The sequence below is a fragment of the Mus caroli genome, unplaced genomic scaffold (assembly GCF_978045245.1).
Source record: "Mus caroli unplaced genomic scaffold, Mus_caroli_1 scaffold_4, whole genome shotgun sequence".
Taxonomy (NCBI): Eukaryota; Metazoa; Chordata; class Mammalia; order Rodentia; family Muridae; genus Mus; species Mus caroli.
The window spans coordinates 38308322-38333794 of NW_028227259.1; the positions used below are offsets into that span (position 1 = coordinate 38308322).

Below are 25473 nucleotides of genomic sequence, written 5' to 3' on the forward strand. Positions count from 1 at the left end.
CTCACAGAGCTGGCGGTGTTAAAGGAATGCTGGTTTGCAGCCCTATGTGCCTGGCCCCGGCCTTGGCAGTGGTGATCACCTGGGCTGTATGGGGACTGGTACTGCCTTGGCCTCAGGGACCCTCAGTGAATGGAGGGGATGTTAACTTGACTGTTTGGATAGAAAGAATAGGAGGCAAATCCTTGGGATATGGAGGCTCAGAGGAGAGTCCAGAGGCTTCCAGAAAAGAGTCCACAGAGGAGATAACATTTGACTCTGACTTGAAGATAGAAATGTGTCATGCAAGAACAAGGCTGCCCTTGGCAGGAGGCGACACTACCAGGTCAGCTGTGGGGAGGGGCTGGTGACTGACCCCAGAGAGGGGAGATGGAGCTCGGAGCTTCTCGGGTTTTGATTCCAGCCCACCCCACCCCCATGGCCCCTGAACCCATAGAAGTGCCTGGGCATTTGTTTGTGGGGCTCCACACTGGCTGAGCCTTCCTGGTGTTTGAAAAGAGAATTTTCTGCAGGAAGGGCCACCCCAAAACACTCTTGGTATTGTCAGCTCTGTACCATCAGCCTCCGCAGGAGAAACATGGTCTGTATGGTAGTGACAGGGATAGCCTGAGCTAGCTCTTACTTTATGCTTGGATCCTGAGGGATCTGCCTTCAGCTGAAGCCTTCAGAGTCCTTGTCCTAGGGCATACGCAGTTGGCTTTCATTGTCTCAAGAGCCACCCGGATTGAGGGGGTTCTCGGCATCTCAGACATCTTGGCCCTGATGCATTCTTACAATGATACCCCATCTTTCTAGTCCTTCCTCTACTACTACACATGACAAAAGCCAGCACTCTTTGTGGTAGCGACCCCACAATGATGACTACAGCTGTTTGGAGAAAGAAATGAGGATGTGATACTTTATTCCCAGCATTGCTAGGAAAACTCATGCCTCAGGCTCCACAGAGTGGGCGTGAGTTGCAGGTTAGAGAGCCACCACACAGAGAGCCTGCCATTGCACACAGCTCCAAACTGTCCCTCCCCAGAGGAAAGGACACATTGGCTCTGGGGAAGCTTTACTCCAGGGAACAGCAGCCACTCTCTGCAGCCTGACTGCAGAGCCCCAACACCTACAGAAAAGGCTAGATGTGGGTGTGCATCTGCTTAACCCAGTGCTTGTGGGTAGGCAGAGGCAGGAAGATGCCTGGAGCTCACTGGGAAGCCAGCACAGCTGAATCCGAGAGACATTGTCTCAAAAACAAATATGGAGGACAACTTGAGGAAGACACCTGGCATTGACCTCTGGTCACCATACACATATGAACAAGTACAAATTAAAAAAGAAAGGGAGAAAGAAAGAAAGAAAGAAAGAAAGAAAGAAAGAAAGAAAGGAAAAGAAAAGGAAGAAAGAAAGAAAGAAAGAAAGAAAGAAAGAAAGGAAAAGAAAAGGAAGAAACAAAGAAAGAAAGAAACAAACAAAGAAACAAAGGAAGAAAGAAACAAAGAAACAAAGGAAGAAAGAAAGGAAGGAAGAAAGAAAGAAACAAACAAACAAAAACAAAGGAAGAAAGAAACAAACAAACAAAGAAACAAGGAAGAAAGGAAGGAAGGAAGAAAGAAAGTAACAAAGAAAGAAAGAAACAAAGAAACAAGGAAGAAAGAAAGGAAGGAAGAATTAATTCCAGGAAGTGACCCTGAGCCTGCCTTCTTACCCACTGCTGCCAACCCCTGTGTTCCCCAAGCCCTCCAGGCCTCTGAACTTGATCCTTTTCACACTGTAACATGATAGAGCGCATTGTCTCCATGAGGGACTAGAGTTACTGGTGAACTTGGACTTTTTATTTTTAGGAGCAGAGGTCTGAGATGTCACTGTCTTAGGGTGACCTTGGGATCCTTAAGGCAGCTAGGAGCTAGCAGACGGCTGAGGCAGCAGGGCCAGGAGTCGGTGGAGTCTCTCAGCTATCTGTGTTCCTCTCCCTGTGCTGCAGTGGGGCTCACTCGAGCCTACGTCTCTGCCCCTGCACACATTTCTCCTCTAAGGACTGAGCAGTGTTGTCACAGCTGTGACAGGCAGACACAGCCCAGAGTCAGCACCTTGAGTATTTGTGACACTGTCTTGTCTCCAAGGCACCGCAATATAATCCTGTGCAGCTCTGTCAGCCCCATGGCCTGTTCTTGCAGAAGGGATATTTGTTTGATCTTTGGTGGGACATGATTAGACCTTGGGTTTCATTCCCAGACTGGGTGTGGAGAAGGAATCCAGCAAGGCCCCAGGCTGGCATCTAGCCTTTGGTAGAAGCGATGGCAGTGGCAGCCATAGGCTAGGATAGTGGGCTATTAGGATGCAGTAGTCTAGGTTTCACAGTGGCATTCCTCTGTGCATGCACATGACACGGGGGGGGGTGGGGCAGCTCTTACACCAGCAGCCACAGCTCTGAAAATGGCATTGACCATTTTCCATCTGAGACATTGAATGGCTGGCTCACACGTGCTTCTGGGGCTAGAGGGTATGAGGAAGGAACATACTATGTCCTCAGAAGTTGACTGGGGCCCACCAGCTGTTGGTGACCAGTAGTCCCAGGGTAGATACTTCAGTCTACAGCCTGCAGGTCCTCTCTGCAAGTCCTCCACTAGGCACAGCAATCTGGAGCTGGGTGTTAGGAGAAGGGACTAGTGACTTACAGTGAGCCTGTAGGTTCTCCTGCTCTGGATCTGGCCTTGCCATATTACAGGAGTCAGGGGTTCAGGACTGTGGGAGCCCAGAAGAAAGGGGGAGGCAGTGGGAAGTTTCCCTGTGGACTTGGGGACCATGTAATGGCTCACTTGTCCTTCACTAGGACCTTCAGCCCAGAGCAGAGCATAGAGTGGAAAGCTATCCACTGTCTGTCTGTCTATCTGTCTATCTGTCTCTGTATCTCTCCTTGTCTCTCTACCTCTGTCTCTTTCTCTCATGTACATATGCACCCTGCTTAACCTCTTCTTCCACCACTGGAACAGCTTGGAGGGGCTCACAGGATCTCAGAGGTGAAATAGCCTCATCATATCCCAGCAAGGTTGGGAAGCTAGTCCTGTCCTCCGTTTCTCAGTGCTTCTTTCTGGAAGCTTCTGTATGGGAAATACACTTGACTCTATGCTAGCAGGGGAGCCTGTGTCTGTCCCTGGAGCCCCATCCCAGGTCTACTTAGCCATTTGGATTTGTAGAAGCTTGCATCGAGTGGGCTGGTCTCAGATCTCCACGAGGCATGAGTTGGTCACTCCACTGACCCAATCTTTGATCTTCTCCACAGCGTGTGGCTGTGACCTGGCTGAGGGTGGCTTCTTCGTGAGGCAGGGTGAGCACATTTGCACACGTGACTACCAGCGGCTCTATGGCACTCGCTGCTTCAGCTGTGACCGCTTCATTGAAGGCGAAGTGGTGTCGGCGCTTGGGAAGACCTACCACCCTGACTGCTTCGTGTGTGCTGTCTGCAGGTAAGTGGTCTAGCCTCTGCTCTGCCAGCCTCTACCTCCTTGCACATCTACCCCCAGCCCTGGCTCCACTCCATCTTCACGCATCCTCCTCCAAGCCTTCTAGCCTCCCTAGCTCAGCCCCATCACACACCCTAACCCCTTACCTGGGCCCTTCCTCCTACCCATGACCATCTTTTGGCTCCTAGCAGGCCCCGGCTGCCCCTGCCCAACCCCGCAGCACACCCTGGCTACCTCTGGTCTCCAAGGTGGCCATCCCTAGCCTGTCCTTGTCCTTGTTTTCAGCTCTATCTTTTCAACATTGCTTCCTGCCATGGCTGCCCAGGTGTTAGCCTGCCCTGCCCTCCCACTCTCACAGGCCCAGGCTCTACTCCCTGTGTCCCAACCTGCAGGTGCCACACCCTATCTACAGATGCCTCACATATTACTGTCCTCAAATCTACCTAGCCAGTGTCCTGGCTCAGGACTCCACATGTGACACTGCCCTCTCCTCACCCTCATCCACCTGTCTCCCCAGCACCCCTGGAGCCTTCTCCAAGCTCCTGATCCTTCCTAGAGGTGTCTCAGCCTCTTATATCCATGTATTCCTTCATCCCTTCCTTCACTCAATCCATGGGTGCTGCTGGCCTAGGGCTCCACCAGCATTGGCTCTGGATCTGTTATCTCAGCTTCTTAGATTCCTCCAGAAGGGGAAGGCAGGTCCTGTGGAGCACTCATTGAGTCACCCTTCCTCTTCCCCCTCTCTTCTCCTTCCTGCCCACTCAGTAAGTTCCTCCCTCCTTCTCTCCCTGTGTCCTGGCCTTCTGCAACCTGACCCATCCTGGCCCAGGGCTGTGTCCTGCCCAACACTGTGGTATGATCTCATAGAGGTGGCTGGGAGAGGGCTGGGACTAGGAGGCCTGCTTCTGGTCCCTGGTACCTGGCATAGAGCAACTGAACTCCCCGTGAAGGGTCTGGATGCCACTCTGCAAGGCCTATGGTCACCTGTGCCTTCTGACCAGTGTCAGCCTCCCTGAGGCCTCTGGCCAACAAACACAGGCGAGAGTGAAGAGTAGAGTGAGCATCGGTGTTTTCCAGCATCAGTGTCCGGCTTGTGATGTTTTCCAGCATCCTTTCCAAGTAGCCATCTGTGGTCACAGCATGTACCCAAGGCCAGAGTTGAGCCTTTGACCAGAAGACATCAAGAGGAGGAAGCTCTACGGGGGACATTTTCCATGGAAGGGTTGCTGTGTGCTCTCTAGTGTGGATGGATCAGAGGTCCCCAGTGTATTACAAGTGACGACAGACAGCGCTGTTCAGGTTATAGGTCGGGGTGGGGCTCTGCCACTGCACACACAGCCAGGCTAGACACCACACAGTTGGCTGGAGCTGGGGCCCAAGTTCAGAGGCAGCAAAGCACAGGTCAGATTCCTGCTTCCTGATGGAGGTTGAATCTGGAGTGGAGAATAGAGTGATTGTGTTTCCTGGCCAGGGTGAGATAGTGAGTGGAAGGGTGGTATGTCAGGACGTGTGAGACAAGGGGAGAGAGTGGGCCCTGCCAAGTCTCAGGCCAAATGCCTACCTGTCTCCATCAAGAGGACTCTACTCTGTGATGACAGTTGCCCAAGTGAAATGCTTTAGAAGGAAGAACCATGCTCCCCGCCCCCCCCCCCCCCCCGCCATGGCTTCAGAAGACTCCGTCTACAGTGACACAATGAATGGATGCACAATGCTGCAGCTGCCCACATTCAAGATGAACTTCCCTTCTGGAAACACTCAGATACAGTACATACCGAGAGGTGTCCACACCCAGAGGTGTCCACACCCAGAGGTGTACTGTAAAGGTTGCCAGATGTTTCTCAATCCAGTCAAGCTGACAGTGAACACGAGCCATCAGTGGGTGAGGGCCAACAAGGTTGCCGTGAGTGTACAGTCTCCAGGGGACACTGAGTTCTAAGCCCTGAGGACCTTGCTGGTCACTGCAGGGGTGGGCCGTATTGCTAGGGTTCAGACAGCCCTGGAGCAGGGGCTGCTGTGTACCCACTCTGCAGGTGAAAGGTGAGCCTCCTCAGGATGTCCCTAGAAGCTGGCAACCTCCTGAGCCCAACCTCCTTACAGGAAGGTGTGAGAGCCCCGCACCCAACTGCAGAGTCTGTGGCATCCGGGATTTACTCGGAAGTGTGGACCTCCAGATGAGCCACCAACCAAAACCTGGAAGAAGTTAGCGGAGACCACCAGGGTGACATCGGCAGGTCTGGACATGGGAGCAGCCATGTCCACTCTGTCACTGTTTCAAGGACAGTGTGTCCAGAAGGCCACTCAGGAGTCAAACATGTAACTCCTGAAGCGATCAGGCACATGTGACAAGTGACTGGAAATCCAAGTATAGCAGTAGACACTTCCACACTGGTACACAGGGGAGTGGATGTAGAGCCACTGTCTGCCTGTCCATTGGTCTGTAAGTCTGTCTGCATGCTTGTGTAGGCAGGGGAGACCAAAAAACAAAAAAACCTTTTAAAATAATGGATGAAGATTGTCTAGATTTGCTGAAAGCTAGAAACCTACAGCCCCAAAATCGCAGTGACCCTAAAAAGTGATGTTCACAGGCAAGAGAGTATACCCAGATATCCACAGTCAACCCTACATACAACATCCCAGTGAGAACTCCCCAGCTGTGCACAGCCACACTACAAAAGATTTGCAAGAAAAAAGAGAAAAGAAAGGAATCTAAAAATAGCAGGAAAAACACTACTACCACAACAGAAATCACCAAAGAACCACCGTGTCTGCAGAGGTGCTCAGACCTCCCCCAGGAGCTATGCATGCTGGGAAACAGGAAGAAGATGTCTGTAAGTGCCCAAAGGAACCCACCAAACAGTGCTGTAGTTAGCCAAAACCCTTCTGAAAAAGAAGGCCAGACTCACAGCCCAAGGCCAATCTGAGGGATGGGTAAACTGACCCAGAGTTGAGCTTGCTGATTAAGATGCCATTTTAAATGGCAATTAAAATGTTCCAAAATTGATCATGGTGATGGTGTCACGGCTCTGGGCACAGCAACCTCGTTGGATTATACAATGGGGCAAGAGAATAGTGAGCACCATTAAAAAAAAAAAAAAGATAAAGGCAAATCGTAAGTGGACACACAAGAGCTGAGTGAGTTTGGCCCCCCGCGGGCTGGGCCTGCCCTGTGACAGAGTGACGGTTTTGCAGACTGGAGGGAAATCATGTGAAAAGATATCAACAGAACCTCAAGGCAGCCAGGCCGGTCAGCGCACAACCTGCAATCCCAGCCCTGAGGGGCTTGAGACAGAAGGATCCCAAGTTTAAGACTAGCCTTGGCTCTAGACTCAAGTTCTGCATCAGAACAGATGAACATAAAATCTATTACAGGTAGAGAGCCAGGGCTCTGAGGATAGACCCTGCTGGCTGGGGTAAAAAGGTCCCCTCCAGAGGCTCATGTGTTTGTACATTTGGTCTCCAGCTGGTGGTGCTGTTTGGGAAGGTTGCGGAACCTTTAGGAGGTAGAGCCTTGCTGGAGGAAGTGGCTCACAGGGGTATGTGCTTAGGCGCTATAACCTGGCCCCATTTTCCAGTCACTCCTACCTCCTGGCGCAGAACAGTGTAGACAGCACTGTCCACTCCTATCTCCATGCTTTCCTCAACATGATGGGCTTCTCCTCTTGAACTGTGAGCCAAGATAAGTTGCTTCTTGTTGGACATTTTGTCATAGCAACAAGAAAAAAATTGGAACAGCCCAAGTTCCCTTCAACATATGCAATGGAGTAGTGCTCATCCCTGAAAAAGAACAGACCGGTGACATACAGAGCAGCCACCTGGGCAGATCTGGGCAGTATGTTGCTGAACAAAACACTCACAATATGGCCCTGTTGTCTGGAATGTAGGGAGTGAGGTCTGGGGAGAGAGCCACGGACCTTTAGCTCTGGCCAGGTGTTTAGAGTGCATCTCCACTTAAGCTTGTAGATTGGATGGCCGCTGGGCACTCACAGCCCTGGCGTCTAAGCTAGCACGCTCCATAAGGGATGTCGGAATAGAGAGCAAGCCTGTGATGCATGCAGGAGTCTTCCCTTGCATATGAGATACAGGAACAGAGAGACTGAGAAACGTACTCTAAGTTGCACAGCTAGAATATGACTGAGCACACTTTAGAGATTGTCAGGGACTCTCTCTCAATCCTAAAGTCTCCTTATCCGGGGAAGGTTTATCATGTTAGGACATGATATCTTTCAGACCACACCACTAGCAGGTGACAGGTGCGGACATCTATGAGATGCAGGGCACACGGGGCAGCTAAGAAGGTTGCAGGACCAGGCAGCAAGGCAGGGACCTGGGCCCAGCCTAGTCTGCCTAGGTTCTCTGTCCCCCAGAAAGAGTATTGTCTGCTGAGTCGGGAAACCATGCCTTGAAGTGACAGCAGGAGAGAAGCACTGGAGGTGGCTGACAGGATGTCCACTCTCATTTCAGGCTGCCCTTTCCTCCTGGGGACCGTGTGACCTTCAACGGGAAGGAGTGTGTGTGCCAGAAGTGTTCCCCACCCACATTGCTGGGCAACAGTGCTCACGTGGCCCAGGGCCTCCGGAGTAAGTGTGACCAGGCATCCTCTTTGAGCACGACTACTAACAAACTGGAACTAACAACCACCTCCCTCCCTGAACAACCAGCAACCACCCACTCCACCTATCTGCGTCCTAGCATTTATATAGCCTCTGAAAATTTCTCATAATTCCAAACGTCTCACAATTGCAGAAACCATCAGCAGCTGGCAAAACCACGCCTCTGCCAGAGCAGGAGGCAAATCACAGTCAGCTGCTGCGGAGCTGCCCCACATCCCCACACCTGCAACTAAATAAAAAACATAGTCTTATAATATTTCTGCACTTTTTAAGGAAACCAAAACTCCTAATTCTCACTACAGTAAGGGGCTAAGCAAGAGGCCCAGCGTCTCCCCCATGTCCTGCTTGCATACACAGAGGCCTGCGCCCATTTGGAGGGATCATAAAAGTCTCCAGATCTTGTTAAAATCCGCCTGGGAAGAAAATCATCCCTGCCTGGGAGCTGCTGGCATGGAGCTCACAGAATGTGGCTCAGCACCACATAAAACCCTGCATGGTTCAGTGTCCCTGGAATCCTATCACTTACAGGGTAGAGGCAGGAAGATCACAAGTTCAAAGCCATCCTCGGTTGTAGTGAGTTGGAACCCAACATGTGCTACCCACATGTTGTGTCAACAAACAAAACCCAAAACTGTCTATACTGAGCACGTGCAGACATCTTCCTTGTCCTGATTTCCAGGGAGTGCAGTGTGGTGACTGCTCACTTTGTGTCTGTGTACTCCAGATAGCACTGGTCAAAGATGCTTTAAGCATGTGGGAGGTGTGTACTGATGTGCAAAGGCTATGCCTCCCCCTAGACAGGACTTTAGTGTTCAGGGGGGTCCTGGAATCCAGGCCTGGATACTAAGAGGCAGTATGCCCACATTGGCTGTATGTACACAGCATGTAATATATGTATACACCCTGAAACAGATACATGCATATGGGATACACGCCCCCACAGGTACCCCTGCATGCTCATCCTACACCCCCTGCCTGTTCCGATTTGCTGATAGCTCCCACACATCCTCCAGTGAATGAAAAGGGCCTCAGTGTAGCAGCTCCCTGTGTGTAGGGACCAGCTGGCTTAGCAGAACAGGGTTGGGACATGAGGCCCAGGGCCCCCAGGAATGTGGAGTAGGGCTGGGCACAGCTGAGAGAGAAGAGGCTCCTGGGATCCAGATCAAGGCTCAGACCAGGATACTACCACACAATGATAAATGCTGGTCTTCATGGATGCTGTGGGGTTCAGAGAGAGAAAGCAGAGATGAACAGGACAGATGCAGAAGATGCTGTCTGGATCTGGGATAGGCCCCGGTGGATTAGGGGTCAGAACAGAGAGCAGAGGGGAAGAGATCTCAAACCCAGTGGCCCCAGATAGCCAGAGGAGGAACTGGGATATGTGGATCAAAGAGAATCCCCACGAGGGGGCTCTAGGCAGGTAAGGGCAGAGTGGAGGTGAAGGCTGGGACTCAGACCTCTCCAGGAGGGGACTGCAGGCAGGTGGGAATGCAGGGCCAGGAGGAGGAGGGGCAAGAGAGAATGGGGTTCAGACCACTCCAGAAAGGTTGAGTCCCTTAGGTGAGATGCGGTATTATGGTTAGGTTTACCATTCTGCCTCCAGCTAAGAATGGGTTTGGGGTTGCTTTCCCAGGTTTACACTTGATCATGCATGCCACTCTGCAGCCCCAGGCCAGCCTGGACCCCAGTGCACCCTGGTGTGACATGATTCTGTGCCAGTCTCTTAGGAGGTTGGGTCTCATCTCCTCCGTGGTCTTCCAGTCTCCAGCCTTAGCTGCATAGGGTCAATGCTCTTCACACAGGATCAAGCCCCGCCATGGGCTACGCAAATGCTCCCTTCAACTGCCAGACAGGGTCCTTTTAGTACACCTCTGTGCCTGGGCCTCTCCTCTAGGGCTGCCCTGGGTGAGTCTGTGGGACCTAAGATTCTGAGGGCTGAGTCCAGGTCATGCTGAGTGCCCCTGGGGGGTTTGTGGGGCCCTGCAATACGAGGCCTCTGGGCTCACACTGAAGGTATCTGTGTTTGTTCTCTGTTCCAGGTTGTGGGGGCTGTGGCTTAGAAATCAAGAATGGCCAGGCCCTGGTGGCTTTGGACAAGCACTGGCACTTGGGATGCTTCAAGTGCAAGACTTGTGGGAAACTCCTCAATGCAGAGTACATCAGCAAGTGAGTGTGGTGGGCAGAACCAGCCCAGGAAGGTCTTGCCTAATGCTGCCGGTGGGGCAGGGGTGTCCAGTCCTGGCGCAATGACTAGTCCTGCTACTGGACCAACAGCAAGGGCCAGGACTTGCTCTGGACCCCATAGCCTTCATCTTCTTTCCCAGCAGTCCTGATGAAGTGGGTTGTGTTCTCCAGCTCTGACATCACAAAACACCTGTCTCTCAGCCAGATGTGGTGGCACACGCTTTAATCCCAGCACTTGGAAGGCAGAGGCAGGCAGATCTCTGAGTTTGAGTCCAGCCTGGTATAAAGAGTGAGTTCTAGGATAGCCAGGGCTACATAAAGAAACCCTGTCTCAAAAAGCAACACACACACACACACACACACACGCACACACAAAGCACCTGCCTCTCTGTTGCAGGATGTTGTCACCTGCTTGGTGCCTGGACATTCCTGGCACTGATACCCTGTGGGGCACATAACAGCTGATAGATACTAGCCATAAGGACTCATGGGGCTGGCTGATCCCATGGGATGATGGGAGCCTACAGGCAGATGCTCTGATCTACAGAGATGGACTTTGGGACGTCTGCTACCCACTTCTCAGTGCTCTCCCAACATGTTGTTAAGGGGGTCACAGTGCCTGAGGAGGAGCAAGCGTTTGCCAGAGGCTGTGGGACCATGTCATGAGCTGAGGTATATTTTAACCCTGGGATCAAGGAGGTGAGGCAGAAGGTTCCCACAATGTAAGTGAAGTGAGTTGGGTTGGGGTGGGGCTTGGAGGAGCTCCCCCCACAAGCATAGGAAAGTCCTCTTCCATGCTTCAAAATTGGAACCCACATAAAGGTTGATTGGGTGGAAAAAATTCCCTATACGATTACAGAGAGTGGAGTGTGTGTGCATAAATGCATGCACAGACTTAAACACACACATGCACACACATATGTACACATGCACATGTGTATGCACATATACACATACACATGCATGTACACACATGCATGCACACAGGTGCACATGCATCCTTCCATGAATGCATACAAATGTGAACACATACATGTAACATGCATGTACATCTACACAAATGTCCAGGAGCACATGTGTAGAGTCTAGTGGCCAATATGTTCATGCTGTCATCCAGATTGACAGTATATTCTGTCAGCAGGGGCTGAATAGCAAGTAACAGGGACCTCTCTGTGTTCCGGATTATAATACCAGGTGACACGTTGATCACAAAATGAAACATTGTCCCCAAACCAAAATGAGCTTCCTTTCATTCAGATGGATGACTCTGTAAAGCCTGAATCCCCTGGCCTCTGTCACAGCCACACTGTGGGGAGTGACTCAGGCAGGCAGAGCCTGCTATGCAGGCCTCTTTGAAGAAAATGGCAGTGTTGCCCCCCATCAGGTGCCACCCCACACAGGGCGTTGGTGGCTCACCCACACCAGCATGTTACTTAGCAGCCTCCAGAACTGAGGGGGAGATCACATTGGTGTTGCCATGGAGATGGTATCTAAGAACCTCCTGGGTTTGCTGAGGCTACATGGGCTTGTGGGGTCTCCCAGTCTGCATCCTCTCTCTGAGAGGCACCTCTGAGAGTTGAGATCAGTGAAGGAAAGACGCTGAGGGGCACCCATCCCCAGAGCATCCGTTCTAGGACACTGTGAGGGTCCAGGCATTGAGAGAAGGAGTGTGGTACCCAGTTTAAACCCTGACAGCCTTGAGTCTGCTTGTCCTAGCGGTGGGAAGTCTAGATAGAGTTCACAAGAGCTGCAGCCCCGGCAGTGTGCATGCTTTGTAGTGGCAGGTGTCCATCTTCCTGTCACCTCCACACCAACTCCTGCTGGGTGGTGACCTGTGACTGAAGACAGCCACAGCTAGCAACACCAGTCGTCTTGGGTACTGACAGTGATTTCCTTAAGCCTGTCCCCAGCATCGCCTTGTCTTAGGATGACGTCACTCTCATTGCTCCCGTTTTACTGTGGGAGGGGCTGATGTCTGGTGGCATTAAGTAACACACTTGGGACATGCTATTTGGGTTCAAGGCAGTTTGCTTGTCTCCTTCCAGAACCCCCTTTCTATCTTGAGTGTGGCCACCTGCAACCTCCTTGCTCCTCAAGCCCTCCCTTCCGCCTGCCCTATCTCCCTACCTTTGCGGCCCTTCATCTATTGCTAGGCTCACAGTGCCAAGGAAGAAGAATAGGTAACTTAGGAGATCTCCTGTCTGTACTGTCTCTCCATGATACTGGGCTGATGCCTAGCTCATTTAATACAGAACAGAGTCAGCCATTCTCCTGAGCACAGCTTCCATATGTCTCCCTCCACACCGACACCTGCTGTACTGGGTATTCAGCCATACTTGAAAACACAGGCACAAGGCAGACTTCACCCCAGGGCCTTCCACCTACAGCCAGAGGTGCCCTGTGGCCTTCTGTTTTGTTGCACTTGCTTCTGGGCTTTAAGTCACCCCTGTACCCTTGTCCTCAAGCGGGGAGGTACCCTTGTTTGCACCCTCTCTGGCCCCTGGTCAGAAGCACCTGGGAGGAGAGCCAGGTCTGTGACTTAGCACCTTTCACTTCCCGGGCTACTTCTGTTCCTTATCTCAGTCTCTGGAGCCCTCCCTCTCTCCTCTGTCATCCAGTGGGCAGGAGGGCTGGCCCCTGCTCCTCTGTATAAATACATGGGAAGTGGGTGGTTGTCATATATCTCACGTGGTGGCAAATGAATGCTACCTGCCCAGGAATTGTCCCCTCAGAGTAGGGAGGAAGCCGCCCTGTCTCCATGTTGATGGGCAGTTCTCGTGCATGTTGGGGGCCAAGTGGGTGAGCCCATGCCCTCCTGACTTGCCTGTCTCATTTCAGGGATGGGCTGCCCTACTGCGAGGCTGATTATCACAGCAAGTTTGGCATCCGCTGCGACGGCTGTGAGAAGTACATCACGGGCCGGGTGCTAGAGGTGAGAGGCCTGTGGCCAGCCGGCCGGGCTGGTGTGCTCTGAGGTCTAATCTCAGAGCTGAACCCCCTAGCTGTCCCTCCCCTGTGCCCAGAACCCTCAGCACACTGTCAGCCTGTTCTTGTCCACACAGAGTTCATGTTGACATTTTGCTCACTCACGAGTGTGTAAGCGAGTGTCATCATGTGTCGCACACCTCCTCGAGTGGGACCTGGGATGTGCTAGACTGGCCCTCTTGTTAGGTATAGCGTGGTAAATAAGACTACAGTGAATATCTTCTTCCCAAGGCTCCATCCGTGCTCCCAATCTTCCTTCAGATAGATCCACAGAAACATGGATGTTGGGTCAGAACTGCAAACGCTTGTATAGTTCATGGCAGTCACTGCAAATTGCCTGCTTTTAGGTTAGAGTAGTGCTTCTCACCCTTCCTAATGCTGTGTGACTCTTTTATACAGTTCCTTGTGGTGTGGAGACCCCAGGCCATAAAATTATTTTTGTCACTACTTCATAATTGTAATTTTGCTACTGTTATGAGTTTAAATATCTGATATGCAGGATATCTGATATGCAACCCCTGTGAAAGGGTCATTTGACCCCTTCCCAAAGGGGTCGGGAGACCCACAGGTTGAGAACCACTGGGTTAGCATCTTCTGACCCTCTCCCTCTCTAGCCTTTGCTGACCTAGATCTGGAAAGGCTCTGCCTTGCCCCAGCCCTGAGGCAGGCTGGCAGTCCTGCCTCTCTTTCGTAAGCTTTGCTTGCTTCTGCACTGTTGGAGTGGGTCATATAATAAGATTATGACTTTGGTCTCCTGTGCGTCCTATGAGTCTTGTCCTGGGTGCGGAGCACAGCTAGTACAGACATATCCTGGATCAGGGCAAAAGACCAACCTGTCCCATCCCACATAAGCCTGGTTCCATCCCCCTTCCCCTGCTTCTCCCTCCAACTGCCCTGGACTTTTACTCCACCCAGGAGCCTTCCCTGTTTCCCTCTCTGAACAAGACTTCCTCCTCAGTGGTTTTTGTTTCCATTATTTTTTTATTTTTTATTCTTTTTAAATCAGGGTCTCATGTAGCCCAAGGCTGGCTTTGAACTTGCATAGTTGAGGTTGACCTCCAATTCCCGATCCTCCTGCCTCAATGCCATGTGCCCCTAGGAGCTTTTGAAACAGCTTAAGTGGTGCCTATTAAAAAGAACAGCTGCCAGGATCAGCCTGGACAGAGGCCCTTGGGACAGCTGCAACTGTAACAACTGTGTCATTTCACCTCCCTAGACAGCACACCTGGCCTCCCTGACTCTCTGGGTCCCTCCCCCTAGCACATTAAGGCCTGCACTCTGCCATCCCATCCAGGACCTCAAGCTCAAGAAACCATGTTTGTACCATGTCTGTCTTCCCTTATGGGTCTGAAATTCCTGCCTTCCCCTATACCTAAGCACCCGTCCACCTTGTCAGCCACATTGCTGTCTATCTTTCTTTGAAGTAAAGAAGAGTCTAGAACTCAGCCAGGTGTGGGGAATCCCCCAGCAGAGCTTCACACACACTGTCCTTAATCTCCAGACCTCAGCCAGATAGCAGACCTTGGGTGGCATGGTAACCTAACCTTGTCTCACCAAGTTGACTGTGGGCTCAGGTGGGGGCATCTTGGAACTGTCTCTGGCATTGCTGCACAGTTTGGGAACCTGGGTCACTTCACTGCCAAGGCTGGCAGACCCTCACTAGAAAAGTTACCCTGGGTGGGCAGACCCCATCCAGTACTGAGAACTGGGCTGTGAGAGAGTTAGTAAGGCTTGTACTTGACACGTCTTGTGTCCCAGCTCCGAGTTGCCCCAGGACGTCCTTGTGAGGCCACTGGGGTCCCCATGCATGATGAGAGTAAGGCAAGCACATGACCTCATCTGTAGCATGAGCATCCGTATTGTGTGTCTCTGGGCCAAGTGCTGTGAAACACTCTGTCTAGATAGTGTGCTGGTGCACTCTATCTTGACCTTGCAAAGGGGCTGTCCTAGCTGACAGGACTTGGACAGTCCTGGTTCTCCTCCACATCCTGCAGTGGAGGAGAAAGGGCTTCCCTGGGAGTTGCACGGTTTTGGTTTCGCCTTCTCTGGGGGCGAGTGTGCTGCAGTGGTGGTTAGCGGAGGTGGCGCAACTGAGTTGTCGTTCTGCGGGCTCTGCACAGCTCTGAGCATCCTCCTGGCGGGTGTGAGGTGGGAGCAGCGGGTGGAGACAGCCAGCTCTGCAGAAGGGAGCCTCGCTGCAGCAGCACTGCCTGAAGCTGGCCCAGGCAGGCAGATGCCCAGCTGGTGATGCTGTGTTCTCGGGAAGCTGCAGGGACCAGTGACTTGCTGGAAGAAAGAAACAAAGACAAGAGTACGGAGGCTGGCTGGGGCAAGGGTGACACAGGCAGGCCGTCCAGTCTCCTGCGCTGAGAAGGGCTGGAGACAGACCCCGTGCAGGTAGGAAGCCTGACAGAGCTGGCAGAGCTGTGCCGAGCCAGGTGGGTGGGCTGCTGGCGGTCCCTGCAGTCTCTCTTGCCCCCCAGCTGTCTTCTCTGTGAAGCCCAAGTGGGAGCTTCCTATGCTCCCCCACAGCAGCCTCATGTGTGCTGGGACTGTGTCAGGCAGGCATGGTGCCATCTTAAGCTGTTGGTGCCAACAGTTCTGACTGGGAAATGTGTGTTCCTGGTGATGGAGGGTGCTACTCCCTCTTCTTGTCCTCTGTCACTTCTGTCACTCCGTCACTCTATCCTGTGTGGTCACAGGAGGGGACTAGCAGAGATGGACAGGTGAGAGCAGGGGTGCCATATGGGTGATGAGGCAGAGCTCACACCTGGCTACAAGGCTACAGCCCCTGAAGTGGCTGCAGTTTGCCGGGGGATTCATGAAGCATGTCCTTTGGAACTGGCTATAGGAGAGAGGTGTGGGAGGGGGTTGTCCCTGACAGTGCTCAGAGCCTAGTCCTTAGCTGCCACCCTATTCCCTCTCACTGCAAAGGTGCGGGTAAGCATGGCATGGGAGTGTAACTTGTTTCCACTCTCTTAGCCCTGATGGCACCATGGTTTGAGGCTCACTTTCAGTGCTGGTTTATACGTATGGCTGTTGCCATGGTAACATGAAGCCCAGGGCTCCTTGGGACCACTAATTAATTCCTTCCTCACTTCTCCCCTTCCTCCATTCCTCTTTTTTTTTTTCCTTCTCCATTCCTGATATGAACTCCTATGAGATTCACTGGGTCCCCACTGTGAAGGATGTCTACAGGAAAAGAGACTGTCCAGACTGCCCTGGGTCAGGGGGCCACACAGACATTTGTTTCTGAACACCATCCCCTGTCATGACCAGGTGTTGCTTTCGCCTCCCCACTTTGTGTTCCCATGGGTATAATCCTCGGCGCTCCGTAGGCATGTGTTCTTTACTACCAGCAGAGAACAAACTGTTTTCAAATAGTTGGGAGCATTTGAAAGTTGCAATGACGACAGCATCTCAAGCCCCTAAAACCTTATTGTAAAAGTGTTTGCAAAAGACATACTGGCTTATGTTAAACAAACAAAAAAATCACTCCAATGAATGCTGATACCTATTTAGTATTTAGAAATGATCTTTTTTCATTTTTACCTACACACACACACATACACACAGAGGCGGGGGGGGGGGAGAGGCAACCCACAGACTTACCCGTGGATACAATACCTAGAGACACACAGAAAGGCACAGGCATACAGCATGCCACATACAAGCACACGTACACAGAGACATCGGCATATATTGCATACAGACAACACATAGACACAGACACAGAGATGCAGGCACACTTGTATAGGCTTGGGTCCTCAACTGTTCCCACACATGTTTGGCTAGAACTCTCTTTCCCCAGGGAGTACTTATGCTTGACCATGTCTGAGGTGTTCCTCAGAGCACCTTTCATGGATGCATCCCTGGGTGGGCCCTAAAAGTGGACTGTGGGTAGATGACACAGCTTCCCAGGATGACTTCCCAAGTGAAGCTGATGGTGAGGATGAGGAGGGCAGATGGAGATAGGAGCAACCAGCGGGCCTCATATGTCAGTACTGGGTCCTGCGAATGGGGAGCCAGGGATGGGCACAGGGACAGAGCCAGAGTCTGGGAAAGGACTCCAGACCTCCAGGGCTATGCTGGGCATGCACTAACTTCGCTCTCCCTTTGAGAACAAGTGGTTCCCACAAGGTCTCGGGTAGAAGACCCTGGGGACCCAGTGCTACCACAGCCACAAGGTACCCCTGGGCTGCCCGGCACCCACTCTGGTTCTTTGATTCCTTGCCTTGTAAGTTTCATTTTCTCATTGCACCATAGCAATTAGGACTTTGAACGTCTGGATTCAGTTTTCAGAATTCACAAGAAATTTGCAAACCTGGCACAATGGTACCCTCCTGGAATTCAGGAGGTAGAGGCAGGAGACTTACAAGTTCAAGGCTAGCCTGTGCTACAACATGAGATTGTCTCTACAGACCAAAGGCTGGGCTATAGCTCAGTAGGAGAACAGTTGCCCAGCCAAGGCAAGTCTATGAATTCAACCCCAATACTGTAAAAATAAGCAAAAATAAAGGCATATATACTTTTGAGACTGGCTAAGGAATGTCCCTATATCCAACCAGCCCCTGCAGGCCCAGCTCTACATCCCATGGTGCAACCAAAGGAGAACCTAGGAACAGCAGGAAGCAAATCCAGGTCTCTAGGTAATCTGTTTTATCAGACTTAATACTTGAGTCTGGGGAAGAGGGTACTGGCCTTGGGTGTGGGAGGCTCAGTCAGGAAGGTCTGAGTTTCTGCTGACCAACTGAGGAGAGGTCCCTTGCTCCAGCCTGCAAGGGAGGAGAGGCAGTGTCTCAGGACAAGAGATTTCTACCGCACCTTAGTACCACTGACCCTTTCTTCAGGGATGCTGGGGACTAGTCTCAGAACCCTGCCTGCTGTCCTGGCCCTGTGGGACTGCAGGGGCTCTGTGTCCTTCTAGACCCCTTACACCTCCATTGCTGACTTTGGTGTTTTTTTTTTTTTTTTTTTTTGCTAAAGATAACAGTTGCTTGTTGGAAGGCATAAGATATTTTTCTTTTCTTTTTTTTTTTTTGTTTGTTTTTTGTTTTTTTTTTTTTGAGACAGGGTTTCTCTGTGTAGCCCTGGCTGTCCTGGAACTCATTCTGTAGACCAGGCTGGCCTCGAACTCAGAAATCCGCCTGCCTCTGCCTCCCGAGTGCTGGGATTAAAGGCGTGCGCCACCACGCCCGGCCTAAGATATTTTTCTAAAATGACACAGTGCCAAAACCTTTTGGGCTCCAGGTGCACTGTTCAGATCTGAGCCATCTTGAGCCCCAAGCAGGCGAGAGGCTAGGCCATCTGCCTACTGGGGACCCAGGGGTGGTGACATAGATGTTCAGTGCTGAAGCAACCCACTCTTGATGCTTTAGGCCTTCCTGGGGGAAAACCCTGTTTTGGTCGATAACTGGAAGATGCCTCACTGTGAGAGAGACACAGTGACACTGGGCCATGACGTCAGCAGTGGAGAGACTTACGTTTGACTCTGTAGGCCTTGCTGGCTTCCTATGTTCCGTCTGGAGAAAAAGGAAAAAGGGGGAGGAGGAGTAGGAGGAGGAGGAGGAAGAAGAGAAGGAGGAAGAAGAGGAGGAAGAAGAAGAGGAGGAGGAAGGTGTAGCCATGAGTCAAAGCTCTGTGGTTCTACTGCAGCCTCTGTTTTATATAGTAGGGGGCATTGAACTCCAAGATAGTTCACAAGACCCATGTCACACAAAGTAAAGGCCTCAGGCAGCAGTCATCCCCTGACTTTTGCTGTGACCTGGGATGGGTCAGGTGATCCCATTTGAAGACTCATCCCCTCACTGGGCTTCACAGCCAAATCGTGTTCTCTATGATACCTAGGATGCAGGCCTTCCATTTTATCTTCCCATCACAGATGGATTGCTCCAGAACATAGAACAGTTTTGAAATGTGGCTCGGCTGTCATCTGCCATGCTCTACAGATGAGTGGTCCCCAGCAAGAGTGAGAACAGTTGTCTCTCCCAGCTGTGAGGCTGAGAATGACTGTTCTCATGTAGTCATGACGTGTGGTCAGTGGGGGAGGGGTGGTGCTGGGAGCAATGGCTCACCTTTGGCTCTGGCTTGGGTGTGGGGCTCTGTAGTATATTAGGCACGTGCTATGACCATAGGGGAGGCACCTACATAGAGTAGGTAGTATGTGGTCACCTCCCCTTCACCATGTCCATTACCCTATAGTACTGGGTATAGGAACTGACCATATGGACAGTGAGAACGTGTGGAACCCATGCTATGAGTCCCTGAACCAGCAGGAGCTCAGCCACAGCCAGTCTGTGCACTCTACGGCTGTGGCACCGTCTGGGGAGTTGTACCTGGTTCAGGCTGGGAGCTTGACAACTTGGCTAAAGCCTTGGCTCTGCCCTCCTAGTCCCCAGGCCTTGGGTAGGTCTCTCCGCCGCCTTTGACTCGCTGTTCTGTTATACATGTCATGTGGCTTTGCATTCACAGCTGTATCTCCCTCCAGCCGGGTGGCAGCAGTGAGTGTTCCCTGGGGTTCCTCAGATATCCAGAGGTGGTTTTAAAGTTCCACTCAGCTTGTTTCCATACTTGTTCAGACTCTTTAGAAGTCTGACTTATCTGGGTCATGTCTTATTGAATGGCAGCAGCTCTTTACATATTCTGGATCCCATGCCCTTACTAGGTATGTGACTTGCAAAGCTACCCTCCCCTTATCCAGCTTGTCTTCTTAGCCTTCTGCCAGGGCCATTTGCCGAGCGGGAGATTTTGCGGGTTGCTCATAGTTTTGCTGTCCAGTCTACGTCTCCATCCAGGTAAATGAGGGCTTTCTGCCAGGTTTTCATTGGATGGTTTTGCTGTTTTGGATCTTGTAGTTAGGTCTTTCCGTCTGTTTATGGAACTCTTAGACCTGGGTGAGACACATGGCAAAGAGTGGCCAAGTGCACCTGTTGGGATAAACTGTTTTGTTTTTTAAACATTGTGTGAAACTGTGTCTCTATATTTTCAGTTGTTAATTCTGAACTGGCAGGATCTTAGTATTGTCATTTCTATAGCCCACCACAGCCTTACATTTGTAAATACTTGTCCTTCCAAATCTGCTCACATACTTAAAGATCAAATAGTGCTCTATGCCTAAAGGCAATCTAGAATTGTATCTGAAGTTGTCTCGCTGCTGATTGGTTCTAATAAAGCTCTGAAGGCCAATCGCTGGGCAGGAAGGAGGAGGAGGGGCTTCCCGGCAGGGTAAGAAAGCAAAAGCCAGAGATTCAGAGAGTGGACTTGAAAGGAAATAGACATGGATTGCAGTAGAGTAGAGAGGTTTAGAGCTAGCCATATAGCGCTCTCTAAATATCGTATAGTATAGGTGGGTTGTGGGCAAGACACACATCTGAGAAAGTCCCTCTATTTGTACCTGGGTATACTCAAATGACCACCACCCAAGCTAGGACCAAGTCCACACCCAGCCTCTGCAGATGTTTTCCTGTCACCACAGGATAGCCACTGCCTCTAACAGTCCCTCTTACTCGGACCCTGATAACCCGAGTCTGGATCCTCCGTGCTGGCATCTCTCTCTCCTTACTGATCAGACGGTCTGCATCCTCTGTTCTTTGTTTGAGGCATGAGGGTTGAGGGGATATGTGACTATGATCCGCACCCCAGAGTCAAGGACTTTTGGGTAGGATTGGGAGCCCACAGGCTCAGTCTGAAACGTGTGCACTTAGAGGACCCACTGGGCCTCTATCTCAGCTCCACCATCTGCTCACAGGATGATCTTGCTCAAGCCACCTTCTCAAACCCCATGCCCTTTATTTATGACAGTGAAGGCCTGTACCCATAGTTCATTATATAAGGACTGGCACAGAACTGAAGGGGGTTAGTATGTGTGGAACTGAACAGTGTGTGTGCAGTGTAGCAAGTCACAGACATGGCAGCAACTGTTACAGAGGGAAATCCTGTCTGTCACCTCTCTCTGTGTCCCTAGCTTTCTCCATCTATCTCTGTTTCTCTTTGTCTCTCTCTCTTTATGTCTCTCCCTCTGCTCCTGTCTCTCTTTCTGTTTCTCCGGTGTGTTTATATCTCTGTGTATGCAGCTTGGTGTCTGCCTGAAGAGGGAAGAATGTCCTGGAGCTGGACTTACAGACAGTTGTGAGCCGCCCAACTTGGGTGCTGAGAACCGAGCTCAGGTCCTCTGGAAGCTCAGCAAGCCCTCTTTACCATGGAGCCAACTCTCCAGCCCTGAGCCTAGTGTTTCAGAAACTGTTCCCACCAGTGTTCTCTGGCCCTCTCAAGTCACACATGGGCACAGCTGGAGACACAGGGCTTGTTAACCCTGGGGCTGTCACAGAGGGCTGGGAGGAAGGGTAGGGAGGGGTGGGAGGTTGGGGGTCACAAACTGAGGAACATAAATTCTGGCAATAAGATGACTTTTCTAAAAATACAGAGCAGTTTTTGACCTTTGCTCAGAAGTCAACCCACAGTGCCTCCTGCCCACTCACAATGCTGTCTGCTGCAGTCGCCAAATGACCCAGCCCCTTACCCCATTATTCAGGCTGGCACTGGAGATGACCCATGTCCATGAAACACTTCAGTCCTGGAAGGGCCCAGGCACCCAGCCCTGCCAGCAAAGCTCAGTCTGTTCTGGGAGGAAGAAACCCAGACATTTGCCGAGCCGCAAGGAATGGATCAGAAGGGATAGAATTAGGGGACATCGGGGAGACTCCTATGAAGGAGGCAGCTTTGGGAGAAAACAAGGCCATTTGGTGGGGCCGGAAGGCCCAGAGGATTCCCAGGTGGCAGGGTTAATAAGAACCAGGGCTGGGACTGGGGTCAGCCGCCATGCATGGGGTTGGTCCTCTGTGCCTTGAGGATCCCTTTGCCCGAGACATGAGCACGGGTGTGGGCTGAGCTGGTAGCTGGGAGGGAAGCTGCAGAGTGACTGTCAAGGCCTACACAGGAGAGGAACACACTTCAGATCCTCTCTCCCATAAGCAGAGGCCTTGGCCTACTTTTTTCTAGGGAAAGCACAGGCAGGGGAAGGGAGTGAGGTAAGGTGTTTTTAAGACCCCTCCACCCCTTCCTATTCAGGAAGGTGTCAATTAAGATTCAAGTTCAGGAGCGGGTGTGGTGCCTCTTCCCATTTTAGGATGCTGTGAGATGTGGGCTTCATTTCTCACACTTAGCAACAGGCCCACCTGCCTCAACCTGGGAACAGCACTCACTTTTGAGAACAGTAGAAATAACATTTTAGGACTTTTTTTTTTCCTCCATGAACAAGTAAGCCAGAGGCGAGAAGGTACAATTAGTGTAATCTATTTATTGTTTCAGGATTAAAATTTGTAATCTAATTTAACGGTTCTTCTGAATTACTAAGCTAGGACGTGTCGGTCGAGCAAATTGAGAAATGCAGAGATCAAAACAAAAGCCAAAACCCCAGAACTGTCTTCCCACTCCCATCACCAGGGAAATGAAGCTGCCTCCTCCCAGCCTCCAGTCCTTGCTGCCACCTCTTGTCCTCCAGGACATGCAGAGGTCTTCACCAGGCCCTCTTTGATTCTTTTTTTTTTTTTTTTTTTTTGGTTTTGGTTTTTTGAGACAGGGTTTCTCTGTATAGCCCTGGCTGTCCTGGAACTCACTCTGTAGACCAGGCTGGCCTCAAACTCAGAAATCCTCTGCCTCTGCCTCCCGAGTGCTGGGATTAAAGGCGTGTGCAGCCACGCCCGGCTTCCCTCCTTTGATTCTTACCTGTCCACAGTCACATCCAGGAACAGTTGGCTGTACAACTAGGCTCCAGAGGTCAAGGGTAAAGTGGGTGGGTAACATCAGGTCTCCCAGGCTTTGACCCCTCAGCTGCCCTGGTGTCCCCTGTGTAGCCTGTGCAGATCTGTAATCCCTGTGGCTGCTGGGCTTTTGATATGCTCCCCGGTTGTGCGCACAAGCCGACGCCCACCCTGCACACTAAGGCCTGATGGGAACCTCCGCAGTGGCAACACTTTTGTGCTTTGTGCTTTCCCCAGGCCGGAGAGAAGCACTACCACCCTTCGTGTGCGCTATGCGTCAGGTGTGGCCAGATGTTCTCAGAGGGCGAGGAGATGTACCTGCAAGGTAAGTGGTCAGATGTTGACTAGCACACACACTGGGCTGGGGGTGAAATTGGTCACAGTGCTGCTGGGAGTTGGCACTGTCACACACACAGAGACACGAACACACAGACAAACACACACACATACATGGACACACACAGAGACACAGACACACAGACACAGACACACACAGACACACACACACAGACACACACACACACAGACACACACACACAGACACACACACATGGACTGTGGTCTCTTCTCAGCTGTATCACCATTGAGAGCATGAGTAAACCTGAGTGAGTGAGATCAGGCCACTGAAGAACAGGCCATGAGGTCCCACCAGGGCCCTTCAGGCCTCATCCCCGGTACAGGACACACAGACTTTTTAGTCAGGCCCCATTTGAGCCTTGGCTTATGATGCTCCTGTCACATGGCAGCAAGATCAGACTTCCTTCCTGAGGTGTAGGGAGAAGCAGCTTTCCTAACATTGAAAGCGGAGGGGAAATTGGCAGACAGAAGCCTTCTAATGCATCCATGGGAAACCCACCTACTTACCTTTAAAAATCATATTGACAGGGCTGGTGAGAGTGGTTAGAGACCTCCTGCTGCACAAAACTTGTGACCTGAGTTTCATCCATAGAAGGTAGCAGGAGATAGTCGACTCTATAGACTGTCCTCTGACCTTTACATGTGTACCATGGGACACATCCCCCCCCAATACCAATCAAATAAAAATAAATCAGAATAGTAGTGTCAAGATGGAAAATAATGGTGACACAGCTTAGCCACCTTTACAGCTAAGTCTCATTCTAGAGTAGAACGTGTGTCCCACAGCTGAGTGAGGGCATGATGGTGTAGACCTAGTAAGGCTGCAGATGGCCCGGGTGGCAGAGGGGTGATGGCATTGCCAGGTCACTTCCCGCCCCGAGGCAGTATGGGAAACTAAAGCTGGCTGGTGGATTAACACCAGTCACATAGTCTGCTCAGGAGCAGGCCAGCCTAGCAGGCGTGAGGTGGAGGTCATGGCTGTCCCCTTCTAGTCCTGTCTCTTGGAAAGTCAAAGAAACAACATGGTTTCATCTCACAACTCTACTGGAATGACGTCATTTGGGTGAAAGTGTTCGGTAGCGACCTGTTTCAAGCTTGGTTGGAAGTCATAGCCTCGGCGACTATCTTCATTGGGCATTACAATGTATAAAGGAGAGGGGTCCTTGGGGCTCCTGGGCTGGAGACCAAGCCAGGCAGCCCAGCCGTCTGATGTCCTCCCAGATCAGCCCTTTCAGACAGTGTCTTATGGCTGCTATTAATCTCTTAGTGTTTCCTCAACTCTTTCCTATTAGTTGAAAGCAGAATAGGGGAGGCACTGACCCTTGTAGGGGAGAAAATACAATTTTCTCTTCACCCTTGGGGACCCCTGTAAGGGAAGGTGGGCGAAGAGTAAAGGTCGGACAGAAGCAAATGAATGAGTGCCCCCTGTGTATGCACAGGAGAGCCAAGGTGATAGTACATCTCCAGGGGGCAGCTTTGATTGCTGGCTGAGATACCACATTCTTAGCCAAGAGAAAAGAAGGTCAGGAAGATGTCAAATAGAGGAAGGAGACCTAATCGCAGCTCCCCAGTGATGGGACCCCTGCTAACTGTGTGTGCCCATCTGCCAGGTGAGATGTATTCTCACACACAGAGACCCCGATACAGATCTGGACTTCCCCTCTGCCGTAGTCTCTTTACCACTGCTGGCCACATGTTGGGGTAGCATGTTCTGAACCCCTTAATCTCAAGGGAGAAACGATGTTATTCTAGTTTCATTTCTGCTGCTGTGATTAAAAAAAAATTCTGACCACAGAGGAGGAAAGGGCTAATGGTTCATGACTCCAGGTTGGTCCATTATTGCGGGGAAGTCGAGGCAGGAACTTAAGGTAGCCAGTCAAGCCCACTTTGAAGATCAGAGAGAAACGAATGCATGCACGCATGTGCTCCCTGTTTGCTTAGTACTCAGCCATCTCTGCCCTTATACAGCCCAGGATCCAAAGCCAGGGAATGACGCCCCCCCCCCCATGGTGGGCTGAGTCATCTTACATCAATTAAAACTTAAGACCAACCTGATCCAGACAATTCCTCAGGTGAGACTATTCTTGATAATTCTAGGTTGTGTCGAGTTGACAAGGAAAGCTAACCAGCACACAC

General features: G+C 51.3%; 1 protein-coding gene across 6 annotated transcripts in view; it reads left to right on the forward strand.

Annotated features, from left to right (window-relative positions):
• Positions 1 to 25473, forward strand: part of Ablim2 (actin binding LIM protein family member 2) — a 124072-nt gene that overhangs the window by 41245 nt on the left and 57354 nt on the right. For all 6 annotated transcript variants that reach the window (XR_015046919.1, XM_085836636.1, XM_085836637.1 and 3 more), the window contains exons 3-7: positions 3263 to 3446; positions 7905 to 8020; positions 10093 to 10219; positions 13076 to 13169; positions 23218 to 23305. Coding sequence is in view for 5 of the 6 variants with exons in the window: in XM_085836636.1 (XP_085692762.1) it covers positions 3263 to 3446; positions 7905 to 8020; positions 10093 to 10219; positions 13076 to 13169; positions 23218 to 23305 (609 nt within the window). In the remaining variant the exon portion in view is untranslated. The remainder of the gene's footprint in view (positions 1 to 3262; positions 3447 to 7904; positions 8021 to 10092; positions 10220 to 13075; positions 13170 to 23217; positions 23306 to 25473) is intronic.